This window comes from Corella eumyota, chromosome 1, assembly GCF_963082875.1.
Source record: "Corella eumyota chromosome 1, kaCorEumy4.1, whole genome shotgun sequence".
Taxonomy (NCBI): domain Eukaryota; kingdom Metazoa; phylum Chordata; class Ascidiacea; order Phlebobranchia; family Corellidae; genus Corella; species Corella eumyota.
In genome coordinates, this window is record NC_137490.1 from 19,438,126 (window position 1) to 19,456,179 (window position 18,054).

At 25.8% G+C, this 18,054-nt stretch overlaps 2 protein-coding genes across 2 annotated transcripts; both read right to left on the reverse strand.

Moving 5' to 3' along the window:
• Positions 1–846: 846 nt before the first annotated feature.
• Positions 847–16,835, reverse strand: LOC145744901 (uncharacterized). The gene is made up of 44 exons (XM_082562872.1): positions 16,743–16,835; positions 16,438–16,512; positions 15,863–16,238; positions 15,598–15,711; positions 15,316–15,414; positions 14,892–15,004; positions 14,276–14,703; positions 14,032–14,130; positions 13,564–13,722; positions 13,282–13,412; positions 12,928–13,014; positions 12,513–12,573; positions 12,311–12,374; positions 11,632–12,092; positions 11,267–11,354; positions 9,762–11,088; positions 9,351–9,630; positions 9,100–9,241; positions 8,724–9,026; positions 8,409–8,498; positions 8,297–8,336; positions 7,994–8,121; positions 7,721–7,812; positions 7,147–7,280; positions 6,853–7,027; positions 6,437–6,562; positions 6,155–6,257; positions 5,821–6,046; positions 5,561–5,741; positions 5,159–5,255; positions 4,940–5,070; positions 4,549–4,724; positions 4,352–4,452; positions 3,904–4,036; positions 3,575–3,686; positions 3,284–3,431; positions 3,001–3,163; positions 2,684–2,827; positions 2,250–2,478; positions 1,968–2,068; positions 1,693–1,809; positions 1,475–1,514; positions 1,331–1,393; positions 847–980 (listed from the first exon to the last, which is right to left on the reverse strand). Exons 1-44 carry the CDS (start codon positions 16,756–16,758, stop codon positions 855–857), a joined length of 7,599 nt encoding a protein of 2,532 aa, XP_082418998.1. The 5' UTR covers positions 16,759–16,835; the 3' UTR covers positions 847–854.
• On the reverse strand, positions 16,836–17,823 carry LOC145744912 (myotrophin homolog). The gene has a single exon (XM_082562883.1). It carries the CDS (start codon positions 17,770–17,772, stop codon positions 17,440–17,442), a length of 333 nt encoding a protein of 110 aa, XP_082419009.1. The 5' UTR covers positions 17,773–17,823; the 3' UTR covers positions 16,836–17,439.
• Positions 17,824–18,054: the final 231 nt, after the last annotated feature.

An 18,054-nucleotide genomic window follows, 5' to 3' on the forward strand; every position in this document is an offset into this window, starting at 1 on the left:
CTCTAATATAGGTGACATATAATCCGAATTACAAAGTATTTTTAACTTCAAGAGGGTAAAGTGCAATTCCGTTGCTAAATGGGTCAAGCTTGGAGTAACATTCTTCATCAGTTTTTGTTTAATGTGTTTTTTGCTTTTGAATCAGAAGTTGTCATTTGTTGAATGTCATCTTTTTGAACCTGAACATTTGTAAATAAGAAAACATTGTAGATGTTGGCTTCTTGGTATAGAAAAGTTTAAGTTGTAGAAAATATGTTGTCCTTATTATATGAATAAAAAATTATCAATATCATCATCAAGAAGATTTAGCACAATAGACTAGTAAGTAGGGTCAAACAATAGGCATATCATCAAGAGATCAAAATCTTCTTTCAGTAAGTCTTCAGTTTTTCGTCTTTATCTTTATTTTCTGAAGGTTTCAAGGGTTGGTAAGCAATTTATTTCTTGTTGAATATTTCTTGATTTAATCCCACCATTGAATTAAGTCCATCAATTACCACCCAGACAATTATATGTTTTTATTGGTTTGCAAAAATATATTTTGTGTATATAAAAAACTTTTTTAAAAGCAATTTGTAATTTTTGTTTAATGTATAAAGTAACCGGACAAAATAGTCAAATATACATAAAACTGCTTTAGCTTTTTGGAAAGTAATTATGTGTCAAATTTAAATTACATTTTGTATGTTTTCATTTTATTAATTAGTTTTGTCAAATTCACAAAATTATCCTTTTATTATTTATTGTATCAATTAAATTTTTACCATCAGGCCTATGGGGGTGAAAAAAAATTGAATGGTGGTGTGAAAAAATTAGTTTTTCAAGGTTATGTAGTTTATTTCTTACCTTATGTTTTACTGTAAAGATTTGATAATATTATCAGTCATAGATTGAAGTGTTTCCTCAAAAATATTGAAGAATTTCGGGTTGACCCCTTCAAGGTCAACTTTGTCCCCACATAAAAGCGCTAGAGAGATTATCTAAGAAAAAATCTAATTCGTTAGTTCCTTTTTTATACTTTCTACTTTAATTAATTTATTTTATTTGTTTTATAAAACACTGATACTGAAAAACTAGTTCTTTTGCAGATTGTTCTCCATTAAAATATAATGTTTTTAAATCAAACTGCTCTACTATGTATATTTTTCAAATACTATTAGAAGCTATCAGCTTTGCATTTACTTTAAATAGTGTTGTGTGACTTTATTTAAAGCCAGTATCTATCTAGCCGCTGCTTAACCTTTAAAAACTACAGTTTTGACTCATAAATTAAAACTAGCTCAATATCCTAATTTAACAAATTTCTTCATTTTAAAATCAAGGTTGTTACTTCTTTCCAAACACCACGATGTCTTGACAAAGCATTCAAACTTTTCTTGTAAACACCAAGCGCCTATAAAAACAAAATAAAAAAAATTAAATAAATAAAATCCTTAAAATTGTAGCTGTGCCCCTCTTTTCTTCCTTTTTTTACCTTCCAGTATTTTTCTTCACCTGCATAAGCTGCAGCCGCTCTAAAGACAAAAAAATTTTAGAAACCTTATAAAGAAAATTAAAATGTGAAATCAGATCACTTATTTGGAAAGTGAAGTCAAAATTCCTAAACCTAAAATCGTTAAAAATAAAGATCACGTTTTTACGTCAAACGAAATGTAAAAACTTTTCTTTTACGCCAAATTTGTTTAGACTTACACTCTCCAAAGCGAGGGTTGCCGACAGATTAATCTTGAGCTTGATTGTGATGTCACTCCCCATAAAAGTGATGTCACAATAGCATAATTCCCCTCTTTCAGGAAATGTGAGGCAGCTCTGTTTAAAATAAATCCAAAAATTTAGACTAGGGGTTTTAAATAATTTGGTTTAAATTTAACAAAAGGTTACTTATGTTAAATTGTTTTAAAATAACTGCATAAAAATTTACAAAAAATTAATAAACTTTTAGTTAGTAAAAAAATCAGAAAAAATACCTGCTTAACAGTGGTAAATTATGAGGCATAAATTCAGTTAACAAAGCCAGGGCAGTGCAATATTGTTGGCCTTTAAAACAATCCAAGTATATTGATGCAATCTAAGAAAAGTGACAAAAAAATAAATTGTAAGCCAGCCATATAGCAGGTAAATTTTTAATCAATTTTCAATAACTTTTTTAGATGTTTCATTAACCGCAATAAAAAAACAATATTGAGAATATTTATTAACCAACTTTTAAAATAAACATCATTTAAACAACTTTAAAATAACAGACTTACTTGATTATGAAATGAGTAATCTACATAACTTTGTTTATCTTTATTAAACTTGCTTGGTATGCTGGTTAAACATCTTTTAATAAGGGAAGTAAAATATTTCATCCACAACATTTGTTGTTGGGTTTGTTGGAACCTTGTTGAAAGTTTTGTTGATGTTGATTGGGTTGTTGATTGTTTTGTTGATCTAGTTGTTGTGTCATTGGCAGTGGATCGTTCATATAAAATGTACCTTGGATAAGAAAATTGGTAAAAAATGACTAAAATTAAAAAAATTACATTTAAAACTTTATTTAATTTCAGACAATGTATACAGTCTTTTTTTTAACTTTTTTAGCAATTTGCCATTCAACTATATTTCAAACTAGATTTTAGCATAATCTTTTCTTAATATTTTATTAAAACAAAATATTTTAAAAGAAAAATAAATAACTTACTCGACCCAAATGATTTTTCTGTCTTTGACACTCAAGGCATTATGTAAAGCAGCTTCATATAATTCACTTGTGGTAGCAACTTTTTCATGGCCAGCAACTACTTTTTTACCCTTTCTTTCCTTTATAAGTAAATCATTCAAAATGCTAAAACAAAAAAATACATGTTTTCTGTAAAAAATTTAATACATTTATTTTTATTTTTTAAGGGGTATTTGCACTTTTAAAAAACACAAAGTTACTAATACAATAAAAAAGAACTTATACTTTATAATTTAAAATTTTCTTAGACCAAGCTTTAAATAATATTTAATGTTTACCAATACGAAAGCCAAAGATAAGTTTTCTCCTTTTGAAAACTCTCTTCTAGATTATTCTCTCTTATTTTAACAACTTCTTTATTAGAAGAAGGCAGGCCAATGTCATGCTTTAGTAACTTTCTATAAAGTTGATGGAGTTCGAAAATTGACAAACCCTCGGAATCTAAAATAAAAAAAATTAATTATTGTAAAAAGTAGCTAAAATAAATTATCCATATATAATAGAGCTATATAGTTGGGGTACTTTATTTAAAAACATATCAACGATACAATTTAAACTTACCTCCAACATCAATATAAGCAGTTATACAAGTTTCTAAATACAACAGAGCAGCTTCTACATCAATGTTACTTGAGTTTAGTTGATACATGGCAGCCATGTAGGACAACTTTGCACATTTAGGACATGCTGTTACTGCCTTGTCAAACATCTAAATTTAAAAAAAGTTGAACAATCTTCAAAAGTGCATAGAAAATAAATTTAATTCATAGTATTCGAAAAACACAAATAAAACACGCTTTTAATACATAAGCTTAAAATAAACTAGAAATTAATAAAAAATCAAATTCTTACTTGAGTTATCATAACAGAATCATTACTTTGTAGAATTGCCTTGACCCAAATATTCCAAATTTTAGAAGCTTGTTTATTATTTTCATTATCACAACCACTACTAACCAGTCTTCTACATAACATAATAAGTTAGTAAAATTATAAATATATTCCAAAATACATAAAAATAAAGTTTAAAATTTAAACTCATCAAACAAAAAAATGCCCTTTTTTTAAAAAAATTTTTGGTTAATAAAAATAGAATCATAAATTTATATTTACAAATTACAATAAACAAAAATGGTTTATAAAATGAAAATAGAATTAAAGCAATAAATCTCAGAACTTACTGGCAGGTTGTATTAACGACTTCCCATTTTCCTAACTTAGTTTCCAAATCAATTAAAGCTTTGTATAATTGTAAACAATTCATTGTGTTTACTTCTATTGGTAATGCTAAGTCATTGCAAGACAACAGGGCCGCTAAAAAGAAAAAAACTTATTGTTATAAAATAATGACAAAACAAATATGAATTAAAAAACCACACTAATCTATATATATATATATATATATATATATATATATATATATATATATAATGGAGTTTAGTGGATATGCAAATTATAGGCATAAAGAATAAATCAAATTAAACTTTGATTTTCGGTGCGAGGGTAAATTATTGCGAGCAGTAATAATTAAGAATTGCAACCACAATATGACAATTAAAATCCCAACCATAGGGACAATAAAAATATATATATATATATATGTATTTAAGTTATTTTCTAATATGTTACCTTTTAACAGAGACTGCAATTTTTCAGGTTTTTGAGAAAATTTCGATGAAAAATTCAAATTTATTTTCTTGTCAAAAATTGCAATTCCATATTCCTGCGCACTAAAAAAAAATTTGTTACCCATCATTTGAAATTTTTCGGTAATACAATTTTAACACACCTTTTTTCATAAATTTAAAACAAAAATCCAAACCAACCTTAGACTATTATCAAGTACAGTGTCAGGTAATTTTCCATATTCAATAAGATGAATGTATATTAACCAAATAGTGGATAAATGCTGTTGTGAGATTGGGTATTCTGTTATTATTTTTTTATTTGTTAACATATCTTGCTGGGTTTTGCGAATATCATTCAAAGATTTAAGGTGGCCCTTTTAAAAATATATTTATAAGTTAATATTATATAAAATCAAAAAAAAATTAATTAATAAATAATAATAATATTCATTTTAAGTCAAAACAGACAATATCTTAAAATTTAAAAAAGACTTGTACTCCGATTCCAAAATTTGTATATTTTTTAAAAATTTATATTTTTAAAATAATATATCAATTTGTTAAGCATACAAATATTAACATATTTTACCAGTAAAATTTTTCTTGCTTCGTTTTTATCTTTACTAACCAATGTAAAATAACATTGTTCAACTAACATTTGTAACAACCATTGTGAATAGTAACCAAAATTAAACTTATCTTTCCATACTTTCAACTCATCTGTATAGAAATTTAAATTACTATTCAATATTTTATTTTTATTTGTCTAAAATTGAAAAGTATTTATTAAGTGTTTTTAAACTCTTACCGTCAGTGGACCAGATTTGCTTTCTCATAATAAGACTTTGAATAAGTTGGTGATAGAGAGATTGTAGTTTTTGGTATGGCCATTTCCATTTTAAAATCTAGAGTTAATATTATATTCACTCAATTATTTTTGATTGTAATATATAGCTTATTAATAAAACAGACTTTTTATTAAATCGAGATATATTATATGATATAAAAACATACATACTGACACCTTGTTTTTAAATCATTTTTAATATATAAAACAAAAGTAAAATTTTTTTTAAAAATTGCAGAGCCATAGATAAAACTATAAACCATAAATACTAAAGTTAACTTTAGCTAAGATATAAAAAATCCATTTACCAAATGGATTATTATTTAAAAAAGCATAACAATTATTTCAAAAACATATAAATACCTCGGTCCAGATGGACTTAGAGAATGGTAATAACACAAGACATTGGTCAACAACTTGCAAGTTTTCAACATTATTGTCAATATTATGAAAACTTAATAAAGGTAAGTAACTTGTCCACAATAACTCATTTTGTTCGTCTATCTCAATTCCAAGGCAAAGTGTGTTAAGTGCCAAGTCAAGACTGTAAAAATGGATATTTAAAATTTAAATAATTTTATTCTAAGAATTTTTTATTAATTTAAAAAAAAATTATATTTTACCAATTTTTCTTTTCTTTTTTGCTGCCCTTTGATGCTTTACTTAGATATAAATTTGCTAATTTTATTCTTAATTCAACATTTTCAGGGTGTTTAGAGAGTGAGGCTTTAAACTCATTTATGTCCGACTCACTTGAGTCTTGACTTATCTCTGCATTGTTATTATTAAAATAGCGATTTGTGTTTTCTGTGAAACTGAAAATTTCGTCGGTATCCAAATTAATCCAATCTATAAAAAAGTTTTTAATATTCTTATTTAAAAAAAATATATATTCTACAAATAGTTTAACATTGATTTTAATTATTTGACAAAAGACAGAAAAAAAAAATATTGTACCTGCTAAGTTAGTTTTTACATTGTTTTCATTTTTATTAATTTGTTCAGTTCCTTGTATTGTAATTTTAAAATCTCTTCTGGTAAGCATTGTGCTATGTGGAGGCTGTTGATAATTAAAAATATTTAAATAATAAAACAAAAACCAAAAAAAAAACAGAAAAAAATTAAAATTTTCAATCAATTTTACTAAAGTCTTAATAATATAAAAAAAAGTTAATTTAAGAAAGAAAAAAAAAACTTTTGTTTAATATCTTTTAACACAACATTTAAATACTTTCTTACCTTATTTCCAAGTGCTCTGTTAATAAAACCAACTAACATAATACATGTTTGATTAATATTAGTTGCTTGATCTTTACTACTTAGTTTTACTGAACCACATAAGCGCTTTACTGTTGATTCTGCTGCCTGAAAATTTGTAACCATTTGTTAAAAAGTTGTTAAACATTATTAAATGTATTTCTTAAATTTGAAAATCAAATATTAAACCTAAATTAAATATTTTAAAGAAGTTTTTTACAAAAAATTGCTAATATGTTTTAAGTAAAATAAAAAAAATATGTATAAAAAACACTGTATTAGTAACATTATTTTACATAGTTGCCAAAACATGTATTAGTAATTTAAAAAAATAAATAAATACAGTTTGAGAATATATTTCATTAAATCATTTAAAATATTTTTAGTTGTTTTTTTACCTTTAATTTGACTGCCATTGAATCTTGTTTATTAATATTTTTTCCATTTTCAGTTTTAAGCAAAGCAGGGCAATAAGACAACAAATCCAAATATATTTCATTTGAGGATAAAGTGGATTCTGATAAATGTTGACCTTGGCAGTTGAGGTCATGACATTTGCCTGTAAGGTCATATCTAAAAAAGAAAAAAAATATTACATTATAAAGGTATCATGACATTTTTAATTTAAAAATAATTTTTTTTTTCCAAGAGTCCAATTTTGGTTTATTTAAAGATGTTAAAATTTTAAATACCTGCAAATTAGCTTGTGAGGGTCAATTTTATTTGAAAAAGTAGCTGAAGTAACTGTTAATTTATCTCGAGTCTGATAAAATGAATTTAGTCGATATGATTTGAAGTTTTGTAATTCACTTTGGTAATCTAATTCCTGAAAAGGTAAATATTTTTAAATATATTTTTGTTAAAATATAAACTCTAACAAGGACCGGCAGCGTGGTGTAGTGGTAAGAACACTTGCTACACCACACATGAGGTCGTGGGTTCAATCCCCACTGATAACATGCTGTAGCGCCCTTTAGTAAGGCGCTATAAACGGTACGAACTCCTGCTGAGCCAGCACTTAATCAGCAGTATAATTATCGGGCAATTGTAATCTATAATATCCCAAACTGCCACAGGCAACTCGAGACTGGGTCGGAATAACAGATGTTACTTTATGTTTAAGTCGCGCATTCGACTTTCCCACATCGAGGATAAAGATATATACAAAAATAAAAAAAATAAATTATTTAAAAGTTAAAGTATTTATTAAGTTACAAGTTAAAATGGGTTAGAATGTATTAACAAAAATATTTCAAGTAGCTTAACCTTATTTAAACTGATATCGTGAGGTTTAAAAACAGGAAATGTGGATTGTCTTGCCAATTCTCCCACATCTATTTTCCAAGAAGATAAACAAACTGAAAGAAGGTAAAAATTGCATCATAGCAATGTAAATATAATGAAAATTAATGACTTTATAATATCATTAGAGTTTAGGTTGGGTTACAAATATGTACTCTATGTATTATAATTAGGCACTACAATTTCCTAATTCTTGTTCGGTTTGCGCCCTTTTTTACAAATATTTTTTTTTTTTACCTGGTACAGTGTGTAGATTAAGTAATGCTGATTGTTCAATTGTTGAGTTAGTTAAAAAACTTAAATGCAGGAATTTTTGCTTTAGTTTTTGTTTCAGTTTAATCATCGCTTCATTGCTCAACGAAAAACTATAACGTAAAATTAAAAAACGCTTTTTAAAAAATATTTTAATGATATCACACCATTAAAAAGTACAATATCTTAACATATTAAAAAAATGAAATTGTACTGCATATGTTTCTTAAATGTAAATAAATAATAAATTAGTGATAAATGCATTCTTTCTAAATAAAACTAACTTACCCTGATTTTATTTCTGTAGTTTCCATACTTCGTTTAGTCACTAAAAAAATAAATTTTAATTGTAAATATCAAAAAAATTCAGAAAAAAAAATAAAAATTTCTTATAACTCACCATCGTCATTATATTTTAAAGTTTTAATAATTTTCGATATTGAATCTTTTCTATTTCTTTTCTTTAAAGAAGGAGTAGAATGAGCAGCCACTAAATATAAAAAAAAACATTTTTAATTAAAATCTTTTATTAATAAAAATAATTTAAAACAAATATGACAATCTAATATTAGGTTAAACGGTATTTATAATATAATAAAAAATGTGCTGTTATTAATGGCTTATTAGGTTCTGGCCAAATTTTAATATATTTTTTTTTTAAAAGAAAACTCAATTTATGTTAAAAAAATTTGAATTATTTTTTATCTTAAATTACCTTCTTTTTGTTGCTTCAGTTTTTCAATTTCTAATTTTCTTTTTCTTAATTCGAGTAAAATTCTTTCTTGAGATTTAGTCCTCAACCTAACTCCTGAAGTCGAGTTTTTCCTTGAGAGTGAGTTTCGATGTTTTCTTATTGTTGCTGAGTAATTTCTTGAGTTGGATTTAAGTGGAGTTAACTTTTGAGTTGAGATATAAGAGTGGAGTTGTCTTGTTGGAGTTGAGTGGATAGTTTTGTGAAGTTTTTGAGATGATAAAAATTGTTGAGATTTCGAATGTTTAAGAATTTTCGAAGTTGTGTCTAAAAAATAAAAATAATTTAAAAATATAAATTAAATTTATATACATAAAAATATTATTGTAAAATATATTACTTTGTTTAATTAATTTTAATTTCTTTTCGGTCGATTTTAGTTTTAGTTTTTCTTGATGCAAAGTTTTCGAACGTTCTAAATTTCTCTGCTTTTCAAGAAGTAATTTTTTTTGTTCTTCAATTTGTATGGCAGTTGTTTTTACCTAAAAAAAATAAGTCACATATTAAAAAAAAATTTAAAATGTCTCTATTTAAAGAAACTATTACATCAAAATAAAAAAAAATAAAAAAAATAAACACTAAAAAACTTGCATTTTTAATTTCCGAATTTTTTTCCCCTTTTTTTAGATTTTTATTTTGATCTTCATTCACAAACACATCATCATTTTTATTATTACTTGATATTACAACAACTTGCATGGCTTCAACCTGTTTAGATTTGTCTTTTAAACCCAAATTTTCAGGCTTTTTTGAATTTGAAATTTGATTTAAAAATCGAGTTTCTAATTTTTGACGTTGTTTCATTTTTTTAACAGAATCAAATAAATTTTTGTCAATTTTAAACAAGTTCATGTTTTCAACTTTGATTTTGCTAAAAAAATAAATAAAAAAACAAATTAGGAAAATTACTATTTAAAAATAAAAATGAATTTTATTTAAATAAAATAAAAATAACATTTTTTTAAATTGACTATTACAAAAAAATCAAATTTTAAAACTTACTTCTCTACTTCTTCCAATTTTAGTTTTAACATTTCCACTTCAGATTTAAACTTTCCAATTTCATTACTTTTAGAGATTTTTTGTTGTTGAAATTTCGAAATAATTGCTTTGTCTCTTTGTAACAATTCCCGTACTCTCAATAATTTGATATCAACAGATTCAATGTGATCTGTTGTTGTAGTATTTTGTGCTTGTTTTAAATTTGTAGCTGTCATTGTTGTTTGTTTTAATGTTGTTGCTGTAGATTGTGCTTGTTGATTTACCGTTTCTGGCTCTGTAGATTTGTCTATTGATGTTTCCTTTTGTTTTTGTTGTTTTTCTACTGTAGTTGTTGGCACAGGTTTAACAATAACAACTTGTTCGGTACTGGTGGACATATCTTCTGTAGTTGTCTGCTCTTGTTGTATTTTTTTTGTTGTTTTGGACTGAACAGTCATTGATGGTGTAACATTTTCATTTCGTGGACTAGTTGTAGAATTTGTTGCTGTTTTTGTTTTATTTGTTTTATTTTGAGCGGTATTGTTAATTTGACTTACAGAACCAGTTTTAAATAAAACCTCATAGCTTTGCAAATTCTGTTGACTCGATTCTTTAGAACTCAACTTAAGTTGAGTTTTACTCGAGTTATCATTAGCTTGAACTTGAGCTCTTGCATTTTTAATTATTTGGTTTAAATTTAAAGTAAAGTCTTCTTCATCAGACGAACTGTTCACCAGATCTATGACCACTTGGGGGTGCAGTAAACGCTGTTTTGTCACCACTGGGGGGCCAAGACGACTCAAAATCGAGGATTTAGTTGTTAAAGTCTTAGGATTGAGAGTCTTTTGAGTGCTTTTGTTAACACTGGAAATTGGTTGTGAGTTTTCTGTTACATTTTTGGAAATGTTTTTGTTGAGAGAATCTGAGATATTGTTTTTAGAAGTTGACGACAAAATTTGAGAATTTTGATTTAAATTTGGCAGCACTGGAGGAGGAAAATTAAACGGAAATGCTGGTGGTGGAAATTGAGGAATAATTGGAAACCCTGGTAAATTCAAACCAAAAATACTCTGAGGAGTGGGTAACAGTCCCGCAAATTTACTACTTTCCGCATTTTTAGGTTTTACATTTTCCTCCAAAACTTTTGGGCTTAAGTTTTTCGTTTCGGGTTCATGTAAAGTGTGGGAAACTTTATTACTTGACAATGGAGAATTGTTTGCTGATTTAGAATTTCTTCTTTGTAGTAAACTTCTTCTTTTATTTCTCCTCATGCGTGAAACTTTTCCTTGTTTTTTTGGTAGTTTGTTGACTAGCTTGGGTTTTGATTCTAATTCAGGTTTTACGAAATCTAACAAAAATTTAAAATCTAAATTAGGCAAAAAAAATATTTATATAAAAAAAAGGTTTAAAAAATAATATATTGTAATGCTGCAAGCCTTTAAATGTTTGATTAATGAAAAAAACTTTTATTAAACCAGGATCAAGTTAGCCTTGACAAAGGATAATATAAATGAAAATTGGCCTACCATTGTCATCCTTTCTTTTCTTCAACATATCCTTTAATAAATGTTCCCTTAGTTCATCAATATCATCAGTTGAAAACCCTTTCTCAATCTAAGAATATAAATACATTTTATACATTGAATTCATTTAAAAACATACATAAAAATTGCATTTTATACATAAATCATAAAGTAAATTTTTTTTGGTCCTTAGACTATCAGTAATCAAGTATTATGTTATCATTATAAAATTATCTTGTATATTTACAAAAATGTTTATCATTAACACCAAAAAAAGAAATATAACAACACATAAATATATATAATCATATACAAATATTTTAGGGGTTATCCTAAAACCAAATAGTATAACCAAAACATAAACTTACAGTAGTATTGGGCGTTGAATGCACCAAAAACTCAGGTTTATCAATATCCTCCATATTCTCAACAAAATCATGTTGCCCTGTTGGGAACATAAAATCTGCATCAAGACCACCTGAACTTAATTTTGTTGGTGCAAATGCATGTTGGTAATCAATAGGTGAGCCTGGCACCGAGTAATTAAATCTCTCTTTTGTTAACTTAGGATTTTCTAAACGCAAAATTTTTGAGTTTTTATTTTTTGTTGATTCTTCGAAATCTTGTTGAGTTGTCAGGCTTTTTAAAATTTCTATATTTTCGGTTTCAAAAACTTGATCTTGTAAAGAGTGGTTTGCGTTTTCTTGAATGTTATTGGTGGTGATCTGTAAAGGATCATCTAATAAATCCCAAATGCTTTCCTGAGTTGGGGTTTGGTTGATTTTTTCTTCTTCTGTGCCTGGAGGTACCGGAAGTAGAATTGAAGATTCTAAAAAATTTATAACAAAAAAATGTAAAAAACATAAGAAATCATATTAAAAACGAAAATATAAAAGGACATATACCAAACGTTGTACCACAATTCCTAAATATTTAGTTTGCCTCAAAATGAAAATATTTATTAAAAAATTAAGTTAATCTATTTTTAACCAAAAGTCCTATTATAAAATAAAGGTTTTAAAAGTTTTATTACAAATTACATTATACCTTGTCCATGTAGTGGCGAAGCTATATCCATTTCAACAACATCATAATTATCCAAATTTTCATCCTAAAAAGATTTTAAATAATTTTTTAAAAACATATATAATTGTTTAACTTTTAAAAAATAAATTCACATAACATAAAAAATATTTTATCTTGAAACAAAAGTTATTTTAACTTTAGATATTTTAAAAACAAAATTTACCACCATAGAATGTTGAGGTTCATTTTCAGTTTTGTTATTTGTGAGATTTTGATTTGAGATTCTGAAAAAAAAAAATGAAAATAAAAATTGTTTTATATTTTAATCATGATATATATATACAAAAAAAAATTTACAAAACAAACGTAAGTTTTATTGGTACAAAGAGTAAAATGGAGATACAAATTGCAATGAAAAGTAAAACAAAACACCCACAATATATTATTGCACATTCTAACACACCTACATACTTTATAAAGTTTATATGCATCAATATAAGGCACTTACAACAACATATAATTATACTACTATGCCATAATACTGTAGACATGCGTAAGTAATGAGACAAAAACTTTAGTGTTTCAAAATTGTTCATGAAATCGTTGACATTTAAATTAATATCTAGTTGATTACTTACAAATCTATTTGCTTAGTTTGCTCACTTTTCATTTGTCGAATAGCAGCCCCAAGAGTTAAAACATCTGAGCTCAAAATTGCAGGTGGCCTAAAAATTAATTAATTTAAATAAAAATGATTGTTTTTAATATATATATATTAAAATAACTTTGGCCTGGCAGAAAATGTTGGAAATCTTTAAGCAATGACAATTTTAGTTCAAACAACCTCATGATTAAGACCTTGAAATTCTTAATTTATATTAAAATATAATTTAAAATGATAACCAAATATTACAATGATTGTCTAAATAAAAAATGAACAATAAATTATTGTGAATTTTATTTTTATTAAATGATAACAAAATAAAACTTGCCTTTTAGTTCTACTTTTTTTGTTTCTATTCTGATTATTTATTGAATTAAGTTTTAGTTTATTGATTGATAAATTAGGTTTTTGACGACCTCTCTTCTTAAGTTGAGGAACTTTTTTGAAAATTTTCTTTCGCTGAAATAAAATTCAAGAAAATTAAAAGTTAAAAGATTTTAAATACAGAACATATATATAAAAAACGATTTAAAATATTTTATTAACTAATTAATAAGTTGATCTATTAAATAATCTAAACTTTTGCATTTTTTATTTTTTTTTATTTTACCTTATTTTTCTTCTTGATTAGTTTAATCTCTTCTTCATCACCCAACAAATTACTCTCTGCCTCATCTAGTGGTTGTTCTTGTGGTCCGACAACGTTGCGACTATAAGCTGATGATAAAGCCAACAACCTGAGTTGGAGTAATTCTTCATCTTCTTCTTCCTATTTGTGGTGACCAAAAATATAATTTCAATACAAAAAAAAAATATAAATATACTGTAATTGTTTATTAAATAAACTAAAATTTTTATACTTATCTATCTTAAATGGAAGTGCAAATTCATGATTTATTCTTATTCTAACCAAGTCTCTTGATTGCTTAGCCGGTTTGATATATTGGTAAACCTGATAATATTGACTAAACATAATCTTTAATGGATTATGAGTTTCAGGATTTGCAAAAGTGAGAAAACTGCTAGGCAACAAACTCAAAACTGAACTAAACAATTTTTTAATTAAAAAATGACTCACATCAGACAAAAGTTCGTTGTCAATATCATCTTGAACACTTCCATCATTAAACTTGGGATGTACTTGATCTTCAGCAGGAATATATTCTACTTTTCTTTCCTTAATTATTATATGTATATATTCAATACAGTTTTACTTTAGTAGTCAAAGTTTTTACTTAAAAAATTGATATTTATATAAATTTTTACACTTTTAGTATTCTAACTAATATTTTTTTATTTAAAAAGTTGATAACTTTACTTACAGAAATACTTGGGCTTTGATTCTCTTTAAAAATAGCATCTTGGTTAATAACATTTTTATTTTCAACAACGTCTCCTTGATTCATTAAATTAATTTCGTCAGTATTCAAGTTAACATTCTGAGCATTTTCTTGAATCAATTCGCTTTGTAAGTCCAAACTTTCTTGCATTGGTGTCTCAGGTTTTAATGGTACAAAATTTGGCCCAACGAAATCACCAGCTGGTTCATATGATTGATCAACTGGTTCATCTATTGTTTGCTCTGGTTGTTCTAGTGTATTAGAGTCAACCATATCAGTAAATTGGTGTTGAAAAGCTTTTTTAAGAGCATTTCTAATGTCAACTAATGAGTAATGTTGTCCGTCAATTTCAACAGTTTTAATACTTTCATCTAAATTTTCTTCACATTTCTCAGGTTCCAATGTTTGGTCTGTAAATAAAAAAGACTTCAATTTATATTTAAATTAAAATCAAAATTTGAAAAAAACACACAAACATTAAAAAAAATATATATATATTTATAGAAAAAGCACAAAAAAAACAATTAAAAAAAAACATTTTAACAGCAAAAACACACTTTATTGCAATTAATAAATAAAAATTAAGTTAGTTTTGTACCTGTACTAGTTTGTGGTTGTTGAAACTCATGTTCTCTTTCATTCATTTGCTTCTTATCAGTTTGAGGTTGTAGGTTAGGTTTATAATAAGTAGGTGGAAAGTCAATTTGTAATCTAAAATTTACACAAATTTAAATATATTAATACAAGTCATGCTCAAAAATTTTCTTTAAAATGTCTTTACATACAACATAATGCAATTGTTAAGTATTTAATTATAAAGTTTTATATATTAATTAGCAATTGTTCATTTCGCCATAAAAGGAGTATACTAATAATGAAAGTTTAAGTATTTATCCGCAATATAAAATTCTTTATCAAATAATAAAGCCTGCAAGAAAATAAAACATCCATGCAAAATTGCATACAAAAGCTTATGCTTTATATCTGTTTTAATATAGTTCAAAGAAATGAGTCATAACTACCTTTTATGTTGTTGTAAAATAGAATCAAATGAACCCTCTTGTTGTGACTCTCGTTTTTCTGAATTTGATATCCGTGCCCGTTTGTTTAAGTTAGGTCGACTGAATAAAAAAACCCTTGTTAAAAACTAAAATCAACAACTTCATAAAAGAATTAAAGTTATAATCTAGCTTTAAACAATGGCAAAAAAAAGGAATACCATTACTGTTTAAAGTTGAAAGACATGATTTTTTAAAAATAAAATATATATAAGTGGAAAGTATATATATAAATAATTTTTTTACATTTTAGGTAAATCCCATTCTCTAGGTTTTTTAATCTCATTTTCTTTGTAAAAATATCTGGGAGGAGATCTTGAAATTCTTCGCTTTTCTGGAGATTGCGAACTAACATACCTTCTATACAATCACCAAAAAAATTAAAATGCATTTCAATAGCAGACATAATTTTGATTTTTCAGCAATATTTTTTTTTATTGCCTTAATTATATTGCATTTAAAATAAAGTACTGTTACAAAAATTGATTTTTGAATGTCAGAAATTATTTACCTTCTTTCCCCTTGAAAATTCTGTTTTAAGTTTCTCCAATTCTTATTTTCTGTCTGCTGGTAAATCTCCTCATTATTCATCTGATCCTGCCTTAAATTTGATTTCACAGGACTTGTTTTGTAACGAAAATTCTCTATTGTTAAGTCGATTTCATTTTTTTGAAATTGGGCAGGATTTTTAAAGCGTTTTGGTGATTCCTTTTTATATACTCTCCTGGTATCATGTTGAATAAAATCAGGTTCTTTTTTGTTATATTCATCAGGTTTTGGTTGATGTTGAATATTTGAACTAATATGTCTGTAAGGTTGACTAGTTGGTGGTGGTTGTGTGTTTAAAGTTCCCGAGTCCAAAGTTAATGATGTACTCCTTCTTCTAGCTAATTATTAATGAAAAAAAGCGATAAATTACAAGTTCTCCGTACATGGAGTAACAAGTAGGCTTAAAAATTAGCTTCACAACAGCATTTACAATTTTAAAATTTAGTTACATAAAAAAAATGCTTAAAAAGGATTTTACACAACAATACATATTTGCATATTAAATATTTAAAAATAAATTAATTTCAATTAACTCACCTAAGTTATGTTGTTCTTGTTTACTTAAATGGTCTCCTACTGCAACAGACAATGCCTCATTGAAATCATCATCATCTTAAAAATAAAATTTAAATATTAATTTTTTCCTTATTTTATACTATTTAGTGATTAAAAAAAAGGTTACTGACACAAATACTTATATTAATATAAAAACTAAAGCTAATATTATAACAACTAAATGCTTAGGCTGAAAAGCTTTTTAAATGGCAGCATTAAAATAGACCTATAACTTGTACAAAATTCATTGTCCTTATAACCAACATAAGATTTTAAATTTGACTTGCCTTCTAAAGAATTCATTATTGCATTATATTACAGGCTTCAGTTGTTTCATGTTAATTTACAGTTCATTTCAATAAACAAAGCCTAAAAATTCCTATAATAAAGCCATATATAAATAACAATATGCATGATTAAAATGATACAGTTGAGAACTTAATATTACAAACAAAAATAACTTGAATTTAGATGGAATGATCAAAATAAATTAGATTTCGTTATATATATACTTTTTCAAAACATATAAAATGCAAATTTAAATACAGTAGTTTTTTTAAAAATATACAATATGAACTTTATATATTTCTAGTCTTGTTTTTAATATTTCCTATTTAAAAAATGGTACAAAATACATAATTTTTTAACCTCATATGGATAGTGTTTGAAAACAGAATATTTGCATATTATTTTAGTATAATTCAACTTATCAATATACGGTATTAACCTTTACCTTTATGATTGCAAAAAAATAATTAAGATGTCAAGTTAAATTATGCAAATATTTTTAAATCACATTTTATGATGAAATTGATAAATTATTATTTCTGACAAAAAATGTTGTATTATTTATCTATAAAACATGTTAGGATGTTAGTAACATAAAAATTCCATTAACAAGCAAACAATAATTAGATATCGAACTCAATTCAATTAAACAACAAGTTTATAGACAGTATTAGTAAGAGAGTTAATATAATTTATTTAATTATTAAGAATTTTCTTAATGTCACTCGATGCCACATCGAGATAAGATTGCCCATCCAAAGTTTTGCCATTTTTATTTGCACCATTTTTAACCAGAATTCTAACACATTCTGCATGGTCTTCATAGATAGCAGATAAAATTGGAGTGATGCCATGTTGATTGGCTACATTTACATCAACCCCTTGTGATATAAGATACTTAACAATCTCAGCATGGCCGTAATCACATGAAGAAATTAATAACTTCGTTCCATTCGCTTTCACAAGATCCTTATTTTTTGTTAATTCTTCAAGTTCACCGTTTTTGCATGCCCACAGAAGTTTATCCATTTTCTTAAATCAAATTTAACACTTAATGTAAGTAAAGACAAAACAATCTTGTTTCCTAGAAAAAGAAATTAAAAAGTATTAGGTAAATTTAGCCATGAAAAAGTCAGTCTGCAAATCTTAAATAAATATACTGTAATATTATTAGACTTTTATGTCTTTAATGCAGTATTTATTCTTTTATTAGCGTAATAAATGAATAATTAAATGTGACTGTTTCCTTTTCGGTTTGCATTCCTTTTATAACTAAAAAAAGGAATAAACGCAGGCGGAATTTGTTCCGAC